Source organism: Panthera tigris, chromosome C2 (assembly GCF_018350195.1).
Source record: "Panthera tigris isolate Pti1 chromosome C2, P.tigris_Pti1_mat1.1, whole genome shotgun sequence".
Lineage (NCBI taxonomy): Eukaryota > Metazoa > Chordata > Mammalia > Carnivora > Felidae > Panthera > Panthera tigris.
Window position 1 is genome coordinate 122,862,799 of NC_056668.1, and position 22,655 is coordinate 122,885,453.

The 22,655-nt window shown below is 40.5% G+C and overlaps 1 protein-coding gene across 1 annotated transcript; it reads right to left on the reverse strand.

Annotated features, from left to right (window-relative positions):
- Positions 1 to 58: 58 nt before the first annotated feature.
- On the reverse strand, positions 59 to 21,034 carry MRPS22 (mitochondrial ribosomal protein S22). The gene is made up of 8 exons (XM_007087438.3): positions 20,824 to 21,034; positions 10,171 to 10,334; positions 8,937 to 9,101; positions 6,948 to 7,091; positions 5,970 to 6,053; positions 4,568 to 4,713; positions 1,155 to 1,263; positions 59 to 195 (listed from the first exon to the last, which is right to left on the reverse strand). The coding sequence occupies exons 1-8, from the start codon at positions 20,993 to 20,995 to the stop codon at positions 100 to 102; spliced, it is 1,080 nt and encodes a 359-aa protein (XP_007087500.2). The 5' UTR covers positions 20,996 to 21,034; the 3' UTR covers positions 59 to 99.
- Positions 21,035 to 22,655: the final 1,621 nt, after the last annotated feature.

Sequence of the window (22,655 nt, forward strand, 5' to 3'; positions counted from 1 at the left end):
TCTGTAGTTTTCATTTTGACATTTTTAAACATTCAGCTCAACATTAACAGAAAGCTAGTTATAATTTAAGTAAAATGAAATTTATTTAAAAAAATATTTTCAGGAAGCTGCAGAATGGCTAATGAATGCTTCTTGATAAGCTTGTAGTGTTAATTCTATATATGCTCCCTTCTGGGCTTCTGTTTTTGCAAAGACCTGTTTAAATTTAAAAAAAGAAACTCTTAAGCAATAGAACATGTACTATTTATAGTTTTCCATTTCTGCATTAGCAAAGTCCCAGTTTAAAAAGTCTTCCAAGTTTCACAATTTTTTTTTCTGATTATAAAATAAGCATACTACATGGACCAAAAAATAACATCCAATACAGTTCAAGCCACAGTAATTCTAAATACCAGAAGAATTCTAACATGGTAGCCATGTCTCTTAGCCTGTTTTCAGAAAAAAATTAAAACCTGACATTGTACCCCCTGCTAGGTCAAAATGAAAATCATTCAATTTCAAAAAAAAATCACTTTATTTTCCCCAAAAGCATTTTGCTTTACCTGACCAATCACAGAAAACCAAAATTAGTACCATAGTTTCTCTCTACTCCTCCTAGGGGGTCCATCACTGGTCACTTTTATCCTTAGAACTGCTTTGCGGTGTGGGTAAAATAATATTGGGAGAGAAGCCAGATCCACAAAACCATGTCTAATTCTGAGCATTAGAAGTGATGAAAATTATACAGTGACAGAGAACTCTGTGTAAGGCCATGGTTGGGAGAGGGAGGCAGCTCCAAAGTGCTAATGCAACTAAGACTTAGTAATAATACAGGCACCACCCTCTCCCCTTCTGGACAGGATTGTGACCGCCCTGAAGGACGGGAAGGTACACTGGGAACACGTGCTACCTGCTCCACACTGCCCTGCTCGTCACTTGATCCCCTCAAAGAACAAGGGGGCGGCTGCCCTACTATCTGAACTACTTGGGACTTGAGCGTGCAGCTCCTCCACTCCCATCCCATCTGTTTCTGTTATCCAGGCTGAAGAAATATGGGGCTCTGGTCACTGTTTCAAGATCACAAATGTTTAGTTACTATTAAATATGACCCACTTTAGAATTCTTCCCATCTCAATCAGCACCACACAACAGCCGGGTGAAAAAAGTCCCTTTACCTTAATTAAATGTACTCCCTCAGCAGCCTGCTCCTTGGCCTCCTGAGCCGACGAGCCATCTGGATGGAGCATGTGATACAGCTGGACCAAGCTGGTGGCATCATCCAGTCTAGGGTGAAAGGAATTACTGCTGTCAGTGGGTTTTCTTCATTTGCTTCATGGTTCTATAAAAATGTGTGCCAACTTAAAACTAAATTACACTTCAAACTTTCCTCGGGCCAGACATTTTTTAAGCCTTCAGGTTTTATACTTTCAAAGGCATTTTCAGAATACGGGCCAATTTAGGCTTTACTTCTACTCTGAGGTAGGCAGGCCGGGAATCAGTACAGGGAGTGCCCAATTTATGAAAGTGAATATATTCTAAGTGTGACTATATTCCTTTTGGAAACGGAGCATTACTTCTCATAGAAACAGCATTCTTAATGGTAGATGGCCGCCAGGCCAGCCCACTTCACCAGCAGCTAATAATGTCCTGTTCCTCAAAGGGCAGGAATACTACCTTCCTCCCACATAAGCTGGAGGCTGGTGGTCAGGGGATACTCAAAGCCACTTGCCTTTAAGTTCATTAGCAGTGAACTTATTGGCAGCTAACAAATTTTCATTAAGACTCTGAATTAGTGGGAAAATGCCTTTACAAGAGGCCTCCTAGGAGTCCAAGGAAAGACTCCCAGGCTACCTTTCTATTCATAAGAACCCACTAGTTAAAAATTAGCATCCTAGTGAAGCCAATCTGAAATTGTGCACCTGAGTCAGAAGGAACGTCAGGTTCTACTTTTGCAATCTAGAATTCAGTCTTCTGGTTTGTACTTACCTTTTTAGAAACGTATAGACAACTTCTATCAGCAAAAAAACCTCTTTAGCCTTCCCCAAACCAGTCACTGTCTTCTCACATAGTCAACACTTGCCCACCATTTGTTACCTCAAAGCTGAGGAGGTAACAACCTTTCTAAAATGCTTATGCTTTTGAGGTTATGCTGTGCACACTAGTGAGGTACTGGCTTCCAGTTGGGGGTAGAGGGATAAAGACAACCTAATTCAGTATTTCTCCCAGCCATCTCATTAATTTTCTCTGCTTTACATCCGAGCTGGTGGATAAAGAGTGGAGTGATCGTGAGAGTAAAGAATTTCTCAAGCCATGGTGACCTTAGAGAAATGCTCTAGGCTTATCCCAAGGCCCATCCACTCCAAGGCCATCCTCTGGGAGAAATGAGAAATCAGAGCTGTTCATATAGTAAAACTTTCCAGGGAAAAAAATTCAAACATGTTCATTACAAATGTATTGCTTGTTATAATCTAACAAAGTCCAATAAACATGGCAACAAAATTCCCCAAATAAAAAATAAAATTCCCTTTAGAGCTTAAGCATGTGGTCCTGTTAGGAGCTTAAATGGGTTTCTATATATATTTAGATTCCATTTAGGGCTTTATTACATTCATGCTAAAGTATAATGCCTGCATCTTACTAAACAAGTTAGCTTAACACCTAGCCATATTTGAAAATAAGAGGAAATAAGTTTCCATGTTCAAACAGATTTTAAAAGAATCTCAACCACAAACCAACAGTGGGACTTAAGTCTGAAATAAATATGAGCCGAATCCCAGTTCTGCCTTGTGTTTCATTCAGTGAGGATGTGCACCCTCTACTGTCCGGTCTGAGATTTGCAGCACGTTGTCCAGGTCATAAACCACACAGGAATGGTTTTACTTAATGTGGAGCAGGAAAGATTACTCAAAACTCCCTCCCAGTATACAAATAAACTGCTTCAAATGTAAAGCTTAAATACGGTAATGAGTATTACTATAATATATATTACTACATTTTGATAAAGAACTTTGATTTTCAGTTACATGTTAATTTTTTACGAAAATGTTACATGTCTTTAAAATAAAAAAATTTCAGAATGATTCCATCTTAAAAACCTTATAAGAAAATTTGTTCACAGGAGATGTCACTGCCAACCGGCCCCCTGCTTATGTGGGATGAGGTTATGTGTCTGCCCTCTGAACTGGGTTACAACACACTTGCTAGTAAAGTAGGCTGGCCTGAAGTCATCAACCATTAGGAATGCTGCTTCTATGAGAAATAGTGCTCTGGTTCCAAATATGGGCTGTATTTCTTAAAGAATGCCTGTGGCACCTTCTAGTTCCAAATGCTTTAGGAACTTTATGTGAAGGACTTAGATGAGATTACATGGAGGATACTCTGAGTCAAAGCTCCTCATAGTCTGAAGGTGGCAGTAATCCCTATAACCCTCTTGTAGCTCAGACTTTTGAGTCAGTCAAGGACTGCCTACTGACCTTACTACAACCATGCTGGTTTCTTTTCCTTGTCATCTTGGCATTTCTAATCCAACTGATAATCAAAAACAACAGTTTCATCACAAGCTGTAAAGTACAGTTTCAGCTAGAACCTGGGAGCACACCAGTTAAAATACATGCATGTTAAAATACAACAGATATTCCAGGGGCGCCTGGGTGGCTCAGTCGGTTAAGCATCTGACTTCAGCTCAGGTCACGATCTCACAGTTCGCAGGTTTGAGCCCTGCATCAGGCTCTGTGCTGACAGCTCAGAACCTGGAGCCTGCTTCAGAGTCTGTGTCTCCCTCTCTCTCTCTGTCCCTCCCCTGCTCGTGCTCTCAAAAACAAACATTAAAAAAAAAATACAACAGATATTCCTTGTTTCATGCAACTTTGGAAAACTAATTTTTTCAACATCTTAAAAGTCTTGCAAAAGCAAGGGACATTAAAAACAGTATTTTCATAAATTAAATGATGACTTTTACTGAAAAGCTCCAGTCCCACCAGAAGACAAGCACCTGTCAGAGTTTATGTCTTTACATTTCCTATTTAATCCCTTTTTGAGTCTCTGGAAAGTTCACTGATCCCCAGGAACTCTGGTGAGGCCCAAGATAAGTCAGTATCCAAGGTATATAATACAGATGCACTACCACGTATCTTTCAAAGAATCTAGCCTTGTTTAAACAACACAAAAGCAGGGGCGCCTAGGGGGCTCAGTTGGTTAAGCGTCCGACTTTGACTCAGGTCATGATCTCATAGTCTGTGAGTTTGAGCCCCGTGTCAGACTCTGTGCTGACAGTCTGGAGCCTAGTGCCTGCTTTGGATTCTGTGTCTCCCCGCACCGCCCCCCCCCCCCCCGCCCCGCCCTGTCTCTCCCACTCTTGTGCTCTGTCTCTCAAAAATAAACATTAAAACAAAAACAAGAACAAAAACCACCAAAGCAAAGACTTGAGAAAACTGGGTTGTGCTGGAAGAACAAACCCATAAACAAATGAGGTAAATGAAAGGTATTTATTATTGGACAATACACTGTCATCAATGGGGAAAAATAGCTTAAATACAGATTTACTGTAATAGTTGTGAGAATTTCTTTTACTTACTAAGATTGTACTTACAAATCTCTCTGAATCTGGTCAATCAGTAAACCATCAATCTTTTTCTTATTTACGAAATACCAAGCCATTCCACCGAAGTGTCTTGTTGAGCGTAAAAGGTCGTACTTTCCATGTTTATCTATATCTTCGTAAGTCTGATGATGAATCTATCCACACAAAATGTAATTTTTCATAAACATGAAAATAAAAAGTGAGGATTACTGGATGCACATTTACTAACATGAGCATTGCCCAAAAGGTATCAGTAAACCAGGTCTACTGATACCCGCCTCCACTATCATTAACCAATAGGTATGGTTTAGACTGGCCCTCCACTGTGGAAGTGTGTGTGGCAGCCAGGAACAAGTTTGCCACACATTTACAGTCAGATCAATTACTTTTCAGCAGCCAAGCACTACTCTCGAAGCACCTACTACATATACTGGAGACCACTAGAAATAATAGACCACCATTATCTTGGTCACTAGGGGAAAAGAAAAGAAATCAAGAATGTTTTTTCACTCCTCCCTTTTTCTCCTATCCCATCAACTGCTCCATTCTTACTAACTAATGTTCCTTCAGTTCTTCCAGATTCATCTTGCATATGATAAATAGGGCATTTCTGTGTTCAAAAGGCTTTCAAAGGCCTTCTGACTAAAGTCCAGATTCTTGAGTCTAGCCTCTGAGGTCAAGTACGGCCCCATTTACTTTTCTAGCTTCATCTTGAACACCTCCCATACACACTGCATGTACAAGCAAACCAGATGACTAGCCATTTGCAAGCACACTGTTTCCTACCTGTTTTTCACACTGTTCCCCCTCCCTGCCTGAAACACCTCTTCTCACTTAACTTCACCATGTTCCCTGCCCTTCTAGAACCCTGGTCAAGACCCCTATGAAGTCTTTCCTGAGAGCACTTTGTAATCTTCTCTTAGCACCTAACATCTTAAACCCAAGGTGATAATTATCTGCATACTTATCTAGCACCCTTCTCCACAGTCAATGCCAGACTGCAGCTCTGACAGAGCACACCCGATCTTAGTTCATGTCCTCGCCTATATTACCCACCACACTATCTCACACATGGAAGGCACTACGTGATTACTTACTGAAATGTAAGACACGCGACATTTTGGCAAATTTTAGCAAATGACTCTGTTCCTGTATGATAAAATGAAAAGAGAACAGGCTTTGCCTATTCAAGTTTGGGTCCTAAACTACCACCTACTAACTGTGCAACTTCCAGCAAGGTACCCAACTCTCCAAACTTAAATGCTCTCATCTGTAAGGGCTGCTGTAAGGATAAAACATCTGGTATACTTCAGGTACTCCATAAATGTTCAGGTATTTCTCTTTCCCTTGAATAAATCTTACTCATAACCATACTTAAGTCCATACTTTAGAAACTATAAAATATACTCACTTTGATATATTCAGCAGAATCTGGCTCAAACTGGGCAACACAGAGATTGAGGACATCAACATGCCGGTCCTGGCTGTACATGGTCTAAAACCACACAGCACAGATGGAATTAGATGAGATAAACATGAAAGCTCAACACCCGTCCTGATGCCATGACAGATGTACTCATCCGCATCTGTGCCCAGTAAGAGGTAGGCAGAGATAATACAGGCTCCACAACTCACACCCACATTCAAATCCCAGCTAAGCCAATTGCAAGACTGATAACAGTGGTGGAGTCATCATTAGAAACACGTATCTGTCAGGAGTGCTGATTCGAAGGGGCACATGCACCCCAATGTCTGTAACAACACTATCAACAATAGCCAAATTATGGAAGAGCCCGAATGTCCACCGACTGATGAATGGATAAAGAAAACGTGGTATACATACAATGGAATATTACTCAGTGATCAGAAAGAATGAAGTCCTGCCATTTGCAACAATGTGGGTGGAACTTGAGTGCATTATGCTAAGTGAAATAAATCAGAGAAAGACAAGTACGTGATTTCAATTCACATGTGGAATTTAAGAAACAAAACAGATGAACATTAGGGAAGGGAAGCAAAAATAATATAAAAACAGAGAGGGAGACAAACCATAAGGGACTCTTACATACAGAGAACAAACTGAGGGTTGATGGGTGGGAGGATACGCTAAAAAGGTGAGAGGCATTAGGAGAACACTTGCTGGGATGAGCACTGGGTGTTATATGTAAGTTGATGAATCACTAAATTCTATTCCTGAAACCAATACTACACTATATGTTAACGAACTTGGATTTAAATTAGAAAACACACACACACACACACATACACACACACACACACAAAACCCTGCGTATCTGTGCTTATCAAAGCAGAATGCTCTACAGCAGCAGAGCCAATGTTCAACCAAGAAACCATCACCACTGACTCTACGAAAGCACAGTCACCTTACCTTAAGATTTTCTTCCTTGAAAATTACTGGTGTCAAAACCCTACGACCTTCTTTTGGGAAATAAACTTGTATCATCCTGTCCCGTTCTTCCCAAGAGGCTTTCCGTAGCGTGCCACTTGGTTCTCTGACAACAATAAAACGCTCCTGAAATAGAAAACATAATCAAGAATGAGTTTCTGAAGACTTATTTTTAGTTCCAGTGTTCCATTAAGCACCATTATATGAATAATTTGCAATCAAAATATAAAATGCAACTGGGAGACATAAAATGCAAGGGTCTATGATTTCAATGATAATGTTAAACCTCGAAGACTTGGCAAGATTTGATACTTCCTTCACTAATCACTGCTCTGCCTCTGACAATCAGAAATCTAAAATGAACGTATTTACTAAGTGCCAACCATGGTCCTAAAGTGAGCTCAATACATAAAACGATTCAACTAAAAAAAAACTGATCAGAGATTCATCTAAATCCATTTTAGAGGAAAGAAGTACTATGAGACCTTTCAAACTGTTTCATTTCCCCATTCCAAAGTCTCACTGAAACAGACTTTATTTACTTTGTGATCTACTTCTAAAGTCCCTGGGATAAAAGGAACAAACCAAAGAATGTGGAGTCTTAATTCCTCACCTGTGTAATTCCTTATAGTGACAGGAGACATAAATGTGTCAGAGAGACTGTCTCCCTGCTTCCGGCCTCTTCACTTTTCCAACTACCAAATCCCAGGCCATGAGATGGCTTCCCTCTGAATTCCACCCACTGTGTGTGCCACTCAGTGGGCAATTTATCATGTGCAAGATTCCTGACACTGCTCAGATACTGTTAGAAAACTTAAAATGGGCAGGAGCTATGGATTATAATTCTTCACAATACCCGGTGACTTACAAAGAACTTTGCAGTTCGCAGATACTTGATATACATCTGATTAATGTTTAAATTAACTGACTTTCACCTTTTCAGAGATGTGAGAGTCTCTGAATGTGTTTTGAGGATAATAAAAACTTTCATCAAGTACTGCAAACAGAAAAAAATAGCAGATGCCTAAATAACACAATTATTTCTCAAAAGGACTAAGGTAATTTGAATTCTAAGTTCCTCTCTCAAGTTATAAAATGGTCCCATAAACAGCCTTCAAAGCACTGCAAACGTATAATAAAGCAGCCCAAAGCAAAAATTTTAATTAAAATGAAACTCTGAGATCCTTGTTCATCAGGTCAGGCATACAGGCAGTTGATGTACACAGATATGGACACTGCTTGAATCATGTCTCCTAACCATAATCATATATGATAAAAAGAGTACCGTGGTGTGGCCCTTCCCCCAACCATAGCGTTACACAGTACTCTAGTGCATTTTTTGGGCTAAATTATAAATCGCTCTTGTTTCACTCTTAATTGAAAAGGCTCAAACACAGTTCCCTTTTGGAACTGGTCATCAAGGGAAGAGGAGCTAGAGAATAAAAACCACAATAGAAGAAGCAGTGGTATCTGAGAATTATCTGGGGAAACCCGTCACTCTTGCTGCAAATTCTGAAGAGCGAATATCCTTTGGGCAGTCTGGGTTTTTCTGGCATCCTCAAGAATTTACAGGAAAGAAAAACGTTTCAGCTTAGGAAGTCAGTCTAACTTGGGCAGAAAGAATCCCCTTCTGCCACTGCCTTGAAGATTTCTGCCTATTTGTGGCTTAGGGGTGGGTTTCTGTCTGTAAACCCCTCGTTCTGTCTCAGCACACCTTTCTCTGCAGTCAATCTGGAATATACTGTGTCCATAATCTGTAGGGAAATGGTAACATGATGATGTGGGACTGGTCTGCATTTCTCTTCTTCCTTATGCTGGGCTGGATCTTCCGGAAGGGTCTCACCCAGTCACAGGAGTTCTGGTTTGGAAGATTCAGAGACAGCTGGGTCACAGTGATGTCGACCCTCGTTCCTCAGGTCCAACCGCACATATTTCAAATAAAGATCATTTTGCAGTTAGATATATACTCACCCGGTGTGGTATGCTATACGATATATCAGTAAACACATATTTGGCTGTTTCCGTTCCTTCCAAAATTTTATCTTCAGCTAACACGTCATTTATTGGCACTCGTTCTTCCAGAACCGGTGGCATTTTTAATCGTACTTTAGCTGCCTCAACTGCCTTTCTTGTAGCCTAATGAAATAACACATTTCTTAAGGAAAGCTACAACGTTACAGACAAGAAGGATCATCTGACAAAAGCAGATACTGATATAAAATGCCAAGGACTGCGAAGAGAAGAAGCTGTAGCCACGATCCAGTGAGTGAAAAGGCCCCTGCACCCTGGCTTTTGCCTCTCCGCTGTGGCTGAGAGCACCACCTACAGACTCAACCATTCTCGACACAGCAAAAGATCCTCGGAGACCGAGCTGGGCCACAAAAGCTGCTTAAAATTAAAGAAAGGATTTCATTTATTGTGTACATACTATGTACCATATATTGTTTACATACTCTGAAAATATTTGGCTCATTTAATGCCCACAACTACCTTATGAGCTAGCTGACACTGTTATTCCATGGAAGAGAAAATAAAGGCACACAAATGTTAAGTAAATTGCTAAGAAGTTGCAACACTGGGACTTGAACCCTGACAACTCAACTCCAAATCCCACGCTCTTAACCAGTGACCACAGTGCTCCATGCCACACAGTTAGCAATGATTACCTCTGAGAAGTTCAAAGGGGACCTTTTACTCATGTGATATACTATTGGATATCTGAATGTTTTGCTCTGACTGTAATGGGCAATAATGCTTCACATATTCACACATGAAAGCATTTTCCACAAAGCACTCAATACGCATGACTCCAGGAGGACCCTGGTAGCTTACAGTAGGATGTGCTTCAGCAGGATCTCATAATCCCACGAAAGCATCAGCTTCAAAGCAGCTCACAGCGGAGGCTTCTAAGGAAAGAAGCTGAAGCAGGCAGGACAAAGAAAAGACACTTGAGCAGGTTTGGGAGCAGAGGAGGAGCTCTGCTTGGACACGCAGGCCTGACCCATGTGCCCCCATCTGCCTAATTTCAGCCATGCTCCCTGCTCCTATCTGCCTGCCTGATCCCATTTCTCTTCTCAGTCTGTGCCTGGAACCCCCATCATGAGCATCTATTGGAAGAGCAGCTCTCAGCATCCAGGGGGCCTCTGGAAATCTAATTTAACCCTTGAAAGAAAAGTATCCTGCCCATATGTCTGCATTCACGTACTTCTTCCAACTGTGCCTGGGTCATCAGCTTATAGGTTGGTGGCTTCAGTTCTTGTACAGCTGGTTTAAAAATCTTCTGCAGATTCAAGCCTGTCATCTTGATGAGTATGTTTTGGACTTCCTCATCCATAAATGTAGGTTTCTTGATCTCTGAGCTACCAGATTCTGTTAAAATGGATTGTAGTAAATAAGAAGATGGTAAAAATGACAAGCCAACGAGACCTCAAAACAGAAAAGTTAACAATAGAAATGATGAACAAAATGTCTACCTCAGTATGCATAATGTTAATCCCTATGAAATCCATTCATCCATTCCTTGATAAAATTTACTGACCACTTACAATGATTAAGAATACTGGAAAAAGACACTCAATCTAGTGGAAAAGCAACATAAAAAACTAATTAATCTGGGGCACCTGGCTGGCTCAGTCAGTAGAGCATGCAACTCTTGATCTCGGAGTTGTGAGTTCGATCCCCATGTTGCATGTGGAGATTACTTAAAAGTAAAATTTTTAAACTAAGTAATGTAATAATGTTAATCATAATAACTTACAGAGTTGTCTCCTATACGTCAGGCATTACACATATTTTCAGGAATGTTTACAACAACCCACAAAACAGGTATTGATATCTCAATTTTATAAATGAGGACACTGGAGCCTCCTTAAAGACAACTAGCTATTAAGTGACAGAGTCAGGATTTAAACCAAAGTTTGTTTCTAGAGCCTAGATCAGCTCTAGTCTCTGAGGGTGGCCCCCAGTGCAAGTGCCATATACATACTCTTGGAGCAGAGAGGGACACGGCAGGGTCAAAGAAGGCTTCCCAAGGGCCTGAACAGCACAGAATAAAGGGAGAGAAATTCCAAGCTAAGGGGCTGCAACTAGGAAACACAGGCTTGGATTACAACGTGGGACTGAAAAGGCCAAGCGGGTGTCATGGAAGAGGCTTGGACAGGAGAGGAGACCAGATATCATCTCTGCCTTAAGCAGTTTGCCTATCCATTTGCCTAACTTCCCCTGTTCCATTTCCATTAGGAAAAAAAAAAGAAAGAAAAAAAAAAGAGAGGAAATAAGTACCATTCCTTCCCAGCCACCTCTTCCTCTGCTAGTCCTGTACATGCTGATTCCCCTAAAAATCCTTCTCTTCTCCCTTCCTATATTCTCCCTGAATGATATCCTAGCAATATAACTTTAATTACTTCTTTTTTTTTCAAGTTTTTTATATTTATTTTTGAGAGAGAGAGAGCATGAGTTGGGGAGAGGCAGAGAGAGAGGGAGACACAGAATCTGAAGCAGGCCCCAGGCTCTGAGCTGTCAGCACAGAGCCCGATGTGAGGCTCAAACTCACAGACCGTGAGATCATGACCTGAGCTGAAGTTAGATGCTCAACCAACTGAGCCACCCAGGCGCTCCAACTTTAATTACTTCTACATGCTGGTGACTCTAAAATCTGAATCTTCAGTTAAGATCATCCTCCAACCACCTAACCCATGGACATCTCACTTGCACTCCAGTACTGCCAAAGCAGAACCCATCAACTTTCTCCCGTCTTAAACCTGCTTTTCCTATTGCTCCTTATCTTAACAGCATCCATAGGTCATGTGGGCCTGAAATCTCACAGTCATTCCTGACTTCTTTACTCTCCACATCTAGCCAAAGAGCGGTAGTAACAGCAACAGCAATGATAACAAATAACATTTGTTAGGTGCTTACTATATACCAGTACTTACTGAGCTAAAAATGTTACGTATTCAGCACATTTAATCTTCACAACCCCAGCAATACCATAATTATCCCCATTTTACAAAAAAAGCACACTAACACAGAACATACTGCCTGTTATACCTCATAAATCTCTAATCCTCCATTTCCCACTGCCACTACTCTGATCAAGGCCATCCTCATCTCTTGCCTTTGCTTCCTAACCAGTCTCCCTGACTCCAAGAATGACTCAGACTCCATTCTGACACCACTGTAGACCACTGTTCACAGAACAACCAGAGTAATCTCATAAAAACGCAGTCAAAACAACAGGAAAGATTAACGAAACTAAGAGCTGGTTATTTGAAAAGGTAGGAAAATTCACAAACCTTTAGCTACACTAAGCAAGGAAAAAAAAGAAAGGACCCAAATCAACAAAATTATAAATGAAAAAGGAGACACTACAACTCATACTACAGAAATACAAAGGATCCTAAAAGGCTAATGTGAACAATTACATGGCAAAAAACTGGACAACCTAGAAGAAATGGAAAAATTCTTAAAAACATATGCCCCACCAAGACTGAGGAAGAAAGAGAAAATCTGAACACACCAATTACTACTAAGGAGGTTCAATCAGCAATAATAAATGTCCCAACAAAGAAAAGGCCAGTACCAGATGGCATCACAAGTGAATTTTACCAAACATTCAAAGAAGAATTACTGCCAATCCTTCTTAAACTCCTCCAAAAAACTGAATAGGAGGGAACACTCCCAAACTCATTTTACGAAGCCAGCACTATCCTGATACCAAAGCCAGACTCTACAGCCATACCACCCTGAACACACCCAATCTGGTCTGATATCAAAGCTAGAAAAGGACTCTACCAAAAACTACAGGCCAATATTCCTGATAACTATTGATGTAAAATTTCTCAATAAAATACTTGCAAACCAAATTCAGCAGCACATTAAAAAGATCATTCACCATGATTAAGTGGAATTTATCCCTGGGATGCAAGGATGGTTTGACATACACAAATCAGTGCAACATCATGCTAACAGAATGACAGAAAAATCATATAATCGTTTCAACAGATGCAGAAAAAGCATTTGACAAATTTCAACATTGGTTCATGATAAAAGCTCTTAACAAATTAGGTAGGGAAGGAACATACCTTAACATAATAAAGGCTATATATATGCTAAACCCACAGTTACCATGAAAGACTGAAAGCCTTTCCTCTAAGTTCAGGAATAAGACAAGGAGGTCTCCTATTCAACATAATGCTTCAAGTCCTAGACAATCAATTAGGCAAGAAAAAGAAAAGGTTCTCAGAATTGGAAAAGAACAAGTAAAACTGTATCCAATTGCAGACAATAGGATTTTGTATGTAGAAAATCCTAAAAACTCCACCAAAAAAAAAAAAAAACCAAAAACTATTAGATCTAATCAGCAAATTCAGTAAAGTTGCAGGATACAAAATTAACATTTAAAAATCAGTAGCATTTCTATACTAACAGCAAGTTATGTGAAAAAGAAAGAAAACAATCCCATCACAACAGTATCAAAAACAATAAAATACTTAGGAATAAATTTAGCCAAGGAGGCGAAAGATCTCTGTATTGAAAACTAAAACACAATGATGAAAGAAATCAAAGAGGAGGAATGCAGGGAAGATGGTGGAGTGGCAGGATCCTGAGCTCACCTCACCCCAAGGATGCACAGAGGCAACAACTACATGTATGGCAACTAACCCTGAAAATGACCTGAAGCCTGGCAGAACAGATCTCCCACAGCTGGTTGTAGAAATAAGGCCACATCAAAAAGGGTAGGATGGGTGGAAACACAGTCAGTAATCAAACCCCTGGGTCAACTAACCAAAAACAAGAAGGATATCACAAGCACAGAGGAGCAAGAAGATCAGACTCCCAGACTGGACTCCTTCCCAGACCCACACTGGGAAAAGGAGTCCCCACAAGGTCTGGCTTTGAAAATGAGTGGTGCTGATTTTAAACTCTGAGACAGCCAGAGGTTAAAAAACCTGAGACCCAGCATGCTAAGTAACTCACTGCAGACACAGCACAAAAGCAGCAGTTGGAAAAGCACCTGGGGCATATGTGAAAGATATGTATGGACGAAGCTGAGGACGTGTGCCAGAAAGACAGGAATCTTCAGGAAACTTCCCTGGGAACAAAGTGATGGTGGTGCCATTTTTCTTGCCCTCCCCAAGCCTAGACGGCCAGACTCTTGACAGAGCCTGTTCTAACACACTCTTCATCTACCTTGCTACCAGCATGTGCCTTGCCTCAGTGTTGCCCCGTGGACCTGTCCCACCCAACCCACCTGCCTTGGTAGGCACCCCTCCAAAGCAATTCCTGCCAAGGGGAGTGGGGGAGATAGTCCCACACACCAGCATGTGTTCAATTCCTGCCAGCCAGGCCTCTTACTGCCTGCATGGGGAACAAACCCTGCCCCCTTCAGCTGTCGCAACGACTAACTGGAAACAACCAGGCTACCTACCAGCAAGCCCATGGCAGCCGCAGCCAGGCCTTTCAACAGGACAGTACACTGCCCACTGTGTCTGCAGCAAATGAAGCAGAACATGGAGCCCACTGAGCTAAGGGCCAGCCCAACCCATCAGGATGCCCACAGAAATTGTGGCCTAGCCACAAAATGAGGACACACACAGTCCACACAGGGGACACCCCTGGAGCATGTGGTCTGGTGACAAGAAGGGATTGTGCTACAGGGCACCACAGGACCTCTTCTACACAAGGACACTACTTTAGAGATCAGAAGACATATCTACCTGATATACAGAAACAGATACAGAGAGTGAGAAAAAAATGAGGAGACTGAAGAATATGTCCACAAGGAAAGAACAAGACAAAAATTACAGAAAAAGAACTAAACAAAATAGAGATAAGGAATATGCCTAATAAAAAGATCAAAGTAACAATTATAAAGATACTCAACTAGACTTGAGAGAGAGGAATAGATGAATTCACAACTTCAACAAAGAGATAGAAAATATAAAAAATAATCAATGAGAGTTGAAGAATACAATAACTGAAAGAACAAATACACGAGAGGGAATCAACAGCAGATTACAGAATGAAGAAAAATGGATCAGTGATCTGGAAGACAGTGTAATGGAAAACAACCAACCTAAATAGCAAAAAGAAAAAAATAACAAAAAGTAAGAATAGGTTAAAGGACCTCTATAACATCATGAAGCACAGTAACATAGTACTATAGGGATCTCAGAAGAAAAAGAGAGAAAGGGGCAGAAAACTTATTTAAAGAAGTAATCACTGAAAATCTCCCTAATCTGGGAACACATTCAGGTTCAGAAAACACAAAAATTCCCAAACATGATGAACCGAAAAAAGTCCACACCATGACATATAATTAAAATGACAGAACTTGCAATAAAGAGAGAATATTAAAAGCAGCAAGAGCAAACAATAACACACAAGGGAACTCCCATAATGCTATCACCTAATTTTTCAGCAAATAATCTGAAGGTCAGAAAGGAATGGCAGGACATATTCAAAGTGCTGAAAGGAAAAAATTTACAACCAAGAATGCTCTACCCAGCAAAATTATCTATCACTCAGAATTGGAGAGATCAAGAGTTACCCAGATGAACAAAAATTAAAGTTCATCACCACTAAATCATCTTTACAAGAAGTGTTAAAGAGAATCCTTTAAGTGGTTAAAAAAAAAAAGACAATAACTACAATTCAGAAAATTGTGAAAGGAAAAAATTTCACTGGTAAGAGCAAACATATAGTAAAGTAGGACATTAATCACTTATAAAGCCACTATGGAAGTTAAAACACAAAAGCAGTAAAATCACCTATATCTACAAAAATTAAAAGAAATATTAGGGATATACAAAATAAAAAGATGTAAAATATGACATCATACATATATAAAACATGGAGGAAAAATGTAAAACATAGTACTTTCAGAATGTGTTCAAACTTAAGCAACCATCACCTTAATAATAGGGACTGCTATACATATATGATGTTATATATACACCCCTGGTAACCACAAATCAAGAACCTGTAATACACACACACACACAAAAAAAGGGGGAAAAAGCTAAACATGACAGTAAAGAAAACCACAGAACAACAAGAAAGCAAAAGAAGAAGGGAACAGAGAAGAGCTAAAAAAAAAAAAAAAACCACCAGAAAACAATTACTAAAATGGCAATAAGTACAATACCTATCAATAATTACTTTACATGTAAATGGAGGTAAATGCTCCAAACAAAAGATACAGGGTGCAGATGGATTAAAAAAAAAAAAAAAAAAAAAAAAAGACCCATCTATGCGCTGCCTACAAGTGACTCACTGCAGAACTCAAGATACACAGAGACTGAAAGTGAAATGATGGGAAAAGATATTCCATGCAAATGGAAAAAAAAAAAATAGTAATATTTACATCAGACAAAATAGACTTCAAAACTAAGACTGTAGCAAGAAACAAGGAATTACATAATGATAAAGGGATCACTCCAATAAGAAGATATAATAATTGTAAATATCTATGCACCCAACATTGAGGCACTTAAATACATAAAGTAAATATTAATAGACATACAGAGAGAAACTAACAATAATAAAATAATAGCAAGGCACTTTAACACCACTTTTACATCAATGGATGGAACACCCAGTAAGAAAATCAGTAAGAAAACAATGTTCTTGAATGACACTTTAGACCAGATGAACTTAGCACATGTATACATAATATTCTATCCAAAAACAACAGAATACACATTATTTTCAAGCGCACATGGTACATTCTCCAGGTTAGATCACATGTTAAGACTACAAAACAAGTCTCAATAAATTTAAGACTGAATCATATCGTGCACCTTTCCCAACCATAACAGTATAAAACTAGAAATCAACTAAAAGAAAAAAAATGAAAAAAAAACAAAACAAAAAAACACGAACACATGGAGGCTAAGCAACATGCTCCTGAACAACCAATGGGTCAACAAAGAAATCAAAAAGAAAGATATGGAGACAAATGAAAATGGTTAACAACAGCCGCAAATCTTTGGAGCACAACAAAAGCAGTCCTAAGACGGGAATTTATAGGAATACAGTCCTACCAAAGAAACAAGAAAAATATCAAATAAACAATCTAACCTTCTACCTGAAGGAAACTAGAAAAAGAACAAGGCCAACATTAGAAGGAATAAAATAAAAAAATTTAGAGCAGAAATAAATGAAACAGAATAAAAAATAGAAAAGACCACTGAAACCAAGAGCTGGTTCACTGAAAAGATAAGCAAAATTGATAAACTTATAGCTAGACTCATCAAGAAAAATAAAAAGGAACCAAATCAGAATTAAAAGAGAAGTAACAACCAGCACCACAATACAAAGGATTATAAGAGACTACTACAAAAAATTATATGACAACCTAGTAGAAATGGGTAAGTTTCCAGAAGTATAACAATCTTCAAAACTGAAGCAGGAAAAAATAGAAAATGTGAACAGACCCCTTACAAGTGATAAAGTTAAGCCACAATTTAAAAACAACAAAGTCCAGACCAGATGGATTCACAGGTGAATTCCACCCAACTTGTAAAGAAGAGTTAGTACCCATTCTCCTCAAACTATTCCAAAATAATAGGGGCACCTGGGTGGCTCAGTGGGTTAAGCATCCGACTTGATCTCAGCTCAGATCTTGATTTTAGGGTCATGAGTTCAAGCCCTACATTAGGCTCTACACTACATATATAACCTACTTTAAGAAAAAAAAAAAAGTAGAAGAGGAAAGAAAGCTTCCAAATACATTCTGTGAGGTCAGCACTACCCTAATACCAAAACCAGAAAGAAAAGAAATACAACCACAGGCCAATATCCCTGGTGAACCCACATTTATGTCGTCAATTAATCTACCACAAAGGTGGCAAGAATATACAATTGAGAAAAAAACAGTCTCTTCCATAAACGATACTGGGAAAACTGGGTATCTACATGCAAAAGAATGAAAGTTGAGTCACTTTCTTACACCATACACAAAAATAAACTAAAAATGGATTAAAGGCATAACTCCTACAAAAAAAAAAAAAAGAAAGAAAGAGGGGCGCCTGGGTGGCTCAGTCGGTTGAGCGTCCGACTTCAGCTCAGGTCATGATCTCGTGGTTTGTGCGTTCCAGCCCTGTGTCAGGCTCCGTGCTGACAGTTCAGAGCCTGGAGCCTGCTTTGGATTCTGTGTCTACCTCTCTCTCTCTCTGCCCCTCCCCCTGCTCATACTCTGTCTCTCTCTCTCTCTCTCAAAAATGAATAAACTTAAAAAAAATTAAAAAAAAAAAAAGAAAGAAAGGCAGTAATTCCTCTGACATCAGCCATGGCAACATTTGTCTAGATAGAACTCTTCAGGAAAGGGAAACAAAAGCAAACAAACTACTGGAACTTCATCAAAATAAAAAGCTTTTGCACAGCAAAGAAAACCACCAACAAATGAAAAGGCAACCTACTAAATGGGAGAATGCAAATGATAAATCAGATAAGGGATTAATATCCAAAATATATAAAGAAGGTAATACAACTCAACACCAAAAAAGCAAATAATCTGATTAAAAATGGGCCAAAGACCTGAACAGACATCTTTCCAAAGAAGACATACAGATAGCCAACAGACACTTGAGAAGATGCTCAATATCCCTAATCATCAGGAAATGCCAATCAAAACCACATTGAGATAATACCTTACACCTGTCATAATGACTAGACTCAAAAAGACAAGCAACAAATGTTGGCAAGGATGTGAAGGAAAAGGAACTCTAGCGCAATGCTGATGGGAATGTAAACTGGTGCAGCCACTGTGAAAACAAGTATGGAGGTTCCTGAAAAAACTAAAAATAGAAATACCATATGACCCAGTTAATTCCACTATACTGGTTATTTATCAAAAAAAGCCAAAACACTAATTTGAAAAGATATATGTGCCCCTATGTTCAAAGCAGCATTATTTACAACAGCCACAATATGGAGACAACTAAGTATCCATCAATGGATAATAAAGTTGTGGGGTGTGTGTGTATGTGTGTGTGTGTGTGCATGCACACGCGTGTAAAAGAATATTATTTGACCACAAAAAAGGAGGAAATCATGCCATTGGGGACAACATGGATGGATTGTGAAGGCATTATGCCAAGTGAAATAAGTCGAGCAGAGAAAGACAAATACTGTATGATCTCAACTACATGTGGAATCTTAAAACAAACAAAAACTCACAGAAAAAGAGATCGGGGGTGCCTGGGTGGCTAGGTCAGTTAAGCGTCTGACCCTTGATTTCAGCTCAGGTCATGATCTCATGATTTGTGGGACCAAGACCCACATCTGGCTCTGCGCTGACAGCACAGAGCCTGCTTGAGATTCTCTCCCACTCATGAGTTGTCTCTCTCTCTCTCTCTCAAAATAAATATTTAAAAGGAAAAAAGAAAATGAGATCAGACTTGTGGTCTTATGGTTACCAGATGAAGGGGTAGGAGGAGGGGGAATTGGAAGAAGGTGGTCAAAGGAAACAAACTGCTAGCCAAAAGATAAATAAGAACTAGGGATGCAATGTACAACATGATAAAAACTGTTAACACTGCTGAAAAGCATATATGAAGGTTGTTAAGAAAGTAAATCCTAAGAGTTCTTACCACAGGGGAAAAAATGTTTTTTGCTTTTCTTTGTATCTACAGGGGAGAAAATATGTAAACTAATCTTGCTGTAGTAATAATTCATGACATATGAATTTCACAACATATTATCACTGTGTTGTACACCTTAAACTTATACAATGCTGTATGTTAATTGTATCTCAATAAAACAAAAAAAATTTTAAATATGATCAAGATCATGCATGCTTGAAACTCACCAATAACTTCCAATATCATTTAGAAAAAAAAAAACTAAGGCAGTCTGCTTTCTCACTGCATCCCCCACTAAACAACGTGCTCCCCCAAAGGCCAGAACCCTGTCTTATACTCATCTCTAACACCCAGGTCACTTAAAGCACCTGGCAGACAATATGTGCTCAGCACTATTCTCGCAGACCGTCTCACCCATTCCCCCAGCTTGAGTTACCACTTTCACCAGATGTTTCTCACTTCAGATATGACTGCGTATTAGATACCTACACTAGAATTTCAAAAGCACCTCAAATTTAACGTGTGCAAACAGACGTTTAGTTCTGCCTTCCTTCCAAGCTCGTCTAATCTACTCCTGCCTCTTCTTCCCTCACCTCCCTACCTGTTCCTACAATTTCTCTGTCTTGGTATAAATGGGATTATTCTCCACCCAACTGTGCAAGCCAGAAACCTGAGAAGCAACACTGATTTCTCCTTTTAAACTTAGAGCCAAAGCCATAACCAACCCTTATCAATCCTACCTAAAACATGGGTTTCCAAACTACCTGTATTTCAGTCTCATTTCTGGACTTTTGCTTATGCTGTTTCCTCTGCCTGAAATGCTTCCTGTTTTCTCCCTATAGCGTGGTTAGCCAGGTCTCAGCGTTCGTCATCATCTCCAGGAACTCTTCCCTGCCCCTTCCAACCTAGTTTGAGCGCTACTCTTATGTGCGATCCCCTATCCACAGCCTGGGTCACACTACACTGCCACCTCCCCCTTGGGCCACGAGTTCCCTCAAAGTTTAGTTGGCCGTTTCCCCAAACGTAGCTGTGCTTTGCAAGGAACCGAACTCAGGCACTGTTAGTTAAGCGAGTGAAGAATTACAAAGGTGGGCGATAACAGACCCTTCAGGTACAAGGTACAGAAGGAAGCCGGCTGGGTCTAAGGGAGCACTGCTAGAGGAGCCGGAGACTGGGATGAGGGGGTGGGGCCCGCGTGGTTCTCGCCAGCCAGAAGGACGCTCTGGGTCTCCCAGGAAAACGCGCCAGCGGACATCTGACAGGTCACTTACCCGCCTCAGAGGCAAGCCGACGGCATGGCAACCCCGCCCCGCAGGGCCTGGGCAGCGGCTGGAGCAGGGTGCCGAGATGGAGCCGAGTTCGGGCCGGGAAAGAGACCCGCTCGGTGTTCCGAGAACCTGTCAGCAGGCCCCACAGCAACACAGACGATCTGAGGGTCGCCATGATTATCCGGGGCCATCTGCGCCGGAAGTGGCTGTGAGACATTTCGGGTCTCGCGCGCTTCGCGCGGCATTCTGGGAAATGTAGTCTGGTTGCGGGAGGTGGGAGGCAAGGCTGCGCAGCTTTACGATTTTCTTGTAACCCGCTTCTTACCACGTAGAAAATGTTCGTGTCCTGTGTATGCATACAGCCAAAGGTAAAACGTACAACATCTGCCTTATATATTTTTTCCTGGACCTTTCCTTCGGTTTCCATGGCTCTAACCGATTTCCATTGTCTGCCCAAACCTTTTCTCCCTGCCCCAGGTTTAAATCCAACTGCCTCTTCGACTTATCCATTCCAGCTTATCACAGACCCTCCCACATGCCAAATATAACCGATTGCCACCACCAACTTCATCCATACCAACTCATACACTTCATTCTGTCTCAGAACCTTACCTCTTTACTTCATAGCCCTTTTCTCAGTTTGTGATTATTTTGTTCATTTATTTGCTTATTTTTCTCATCCCATGAAGACAATCACTCTACGTATGTCACCTAACCTGGTATGTCTATGCCCAGCAAACATGTGTTGAATAAATGACTGAATGAATGATTAAGTGATCCTGTTATTTTCTTACCAGCTGTCCAGGATGTGTAGGTCTCTCTCTTCCCTGTAGTTTGGCACTTGTGCTAAGAACTCATCCCAAGGCCTGGCCAAAGGAGGATGTTAACACTTGTTTGAGTTAGTTGGACAGGTAGACTCATCTTCTAACCTTAACCTCTTTTCCACCATGGCGCATTTAGATCTGTTTCTGAACAGATTCCCTGATTGGGTGGGGGAGGATAGAGCTCTAGGCTGCATTCAGGGATGGCTGCTGCCCTATGCTTCCCAACACTTCTGCTCTCACCTACATCATAGCAGGTAGCAAGTGTCAGGGAGTGGTAGTGAAATGCATGCAAGTGTCTCCCAGCCTGTGCCCTTTCTCTAAGAATCGACCACCTACTTCATTCCCATAGGCACTGCTGAGAGGATAGGCCTCACTGGTTATGTTTTTGTATATCACTCCCCTGAATAATACTGTTTGGACAATGAGTGGACACCTAATGCAGGAGGAATGAATCCATTGGCTGCTGTATTAGTTTCTTGTAGAGATGGCTGACTATGTGGTTTGAGAAAAAGAGAGATGAGGAAAGGTGCTGTCTTGGCCAGAGACCCTCCCATGTTCCTTTCATTAATCTCCTTTATTCGGGCCACACTAAGTTTTACTAACAAGTATTAACCAAGTTTCCTAGTTCTAGCTGTAACCGTGGACAGTCGCCCACGTCATTCAGAGTCTCAGTTCCTCACCTACCAAATGGCTATAATGAGAGCACTTACCTTGCAGACTTTGAGGATAAAGGACTTTCAGGATTTGACGTCTGGCATTTCATAAATGGGGTGGGTGCAAGACAGCTGGGTGGCAGCAAGTTGGGGCCTGTCTGAAGATCTTCAGAGGGAACACTTATCAGTGAAGGCTATCTGGTTATAAGAAACAAATATTTTCTGTCTAAAACAGAGATGGAAGTGTTGGGAAAGATGTTGACTATCTCACAGAGTGAAAGGGAAAGGTGAATAGAAAAGCCGCAGGAAGGCCTTGAAGGATGGAAGCTCCAGGGTTCCCAGAGGCAGGAACTCAACA

What these genes read in the sequence shown, in the direction of transcription:
- MRPS22 (XM_007087438.3), bottom strand. Translation starts at nt 20,995, where the DNA reads ATGGCGACCCTCAGATCGTCTGTGTTGCTGTGGGGCCTGCTGACAGGT. An exon ending in CGTATAGCATACCACACCGG is followed by an intron (nt 7,092 to 8,936) that starts GTGAGTATATAT and finishes TTTCTATTTCAG; the next exon opens with GAGCGTTTTATTGTTGTCAG. An exon ending in GACCAGATTCAGAGAGATTT is followed by an intron (nt 1,264 to 4,567) that starts GTAAGTACAATC and finishes CTTTCACCCTAG; the next exon opens with ACTGGATGATGCCACCAGCT.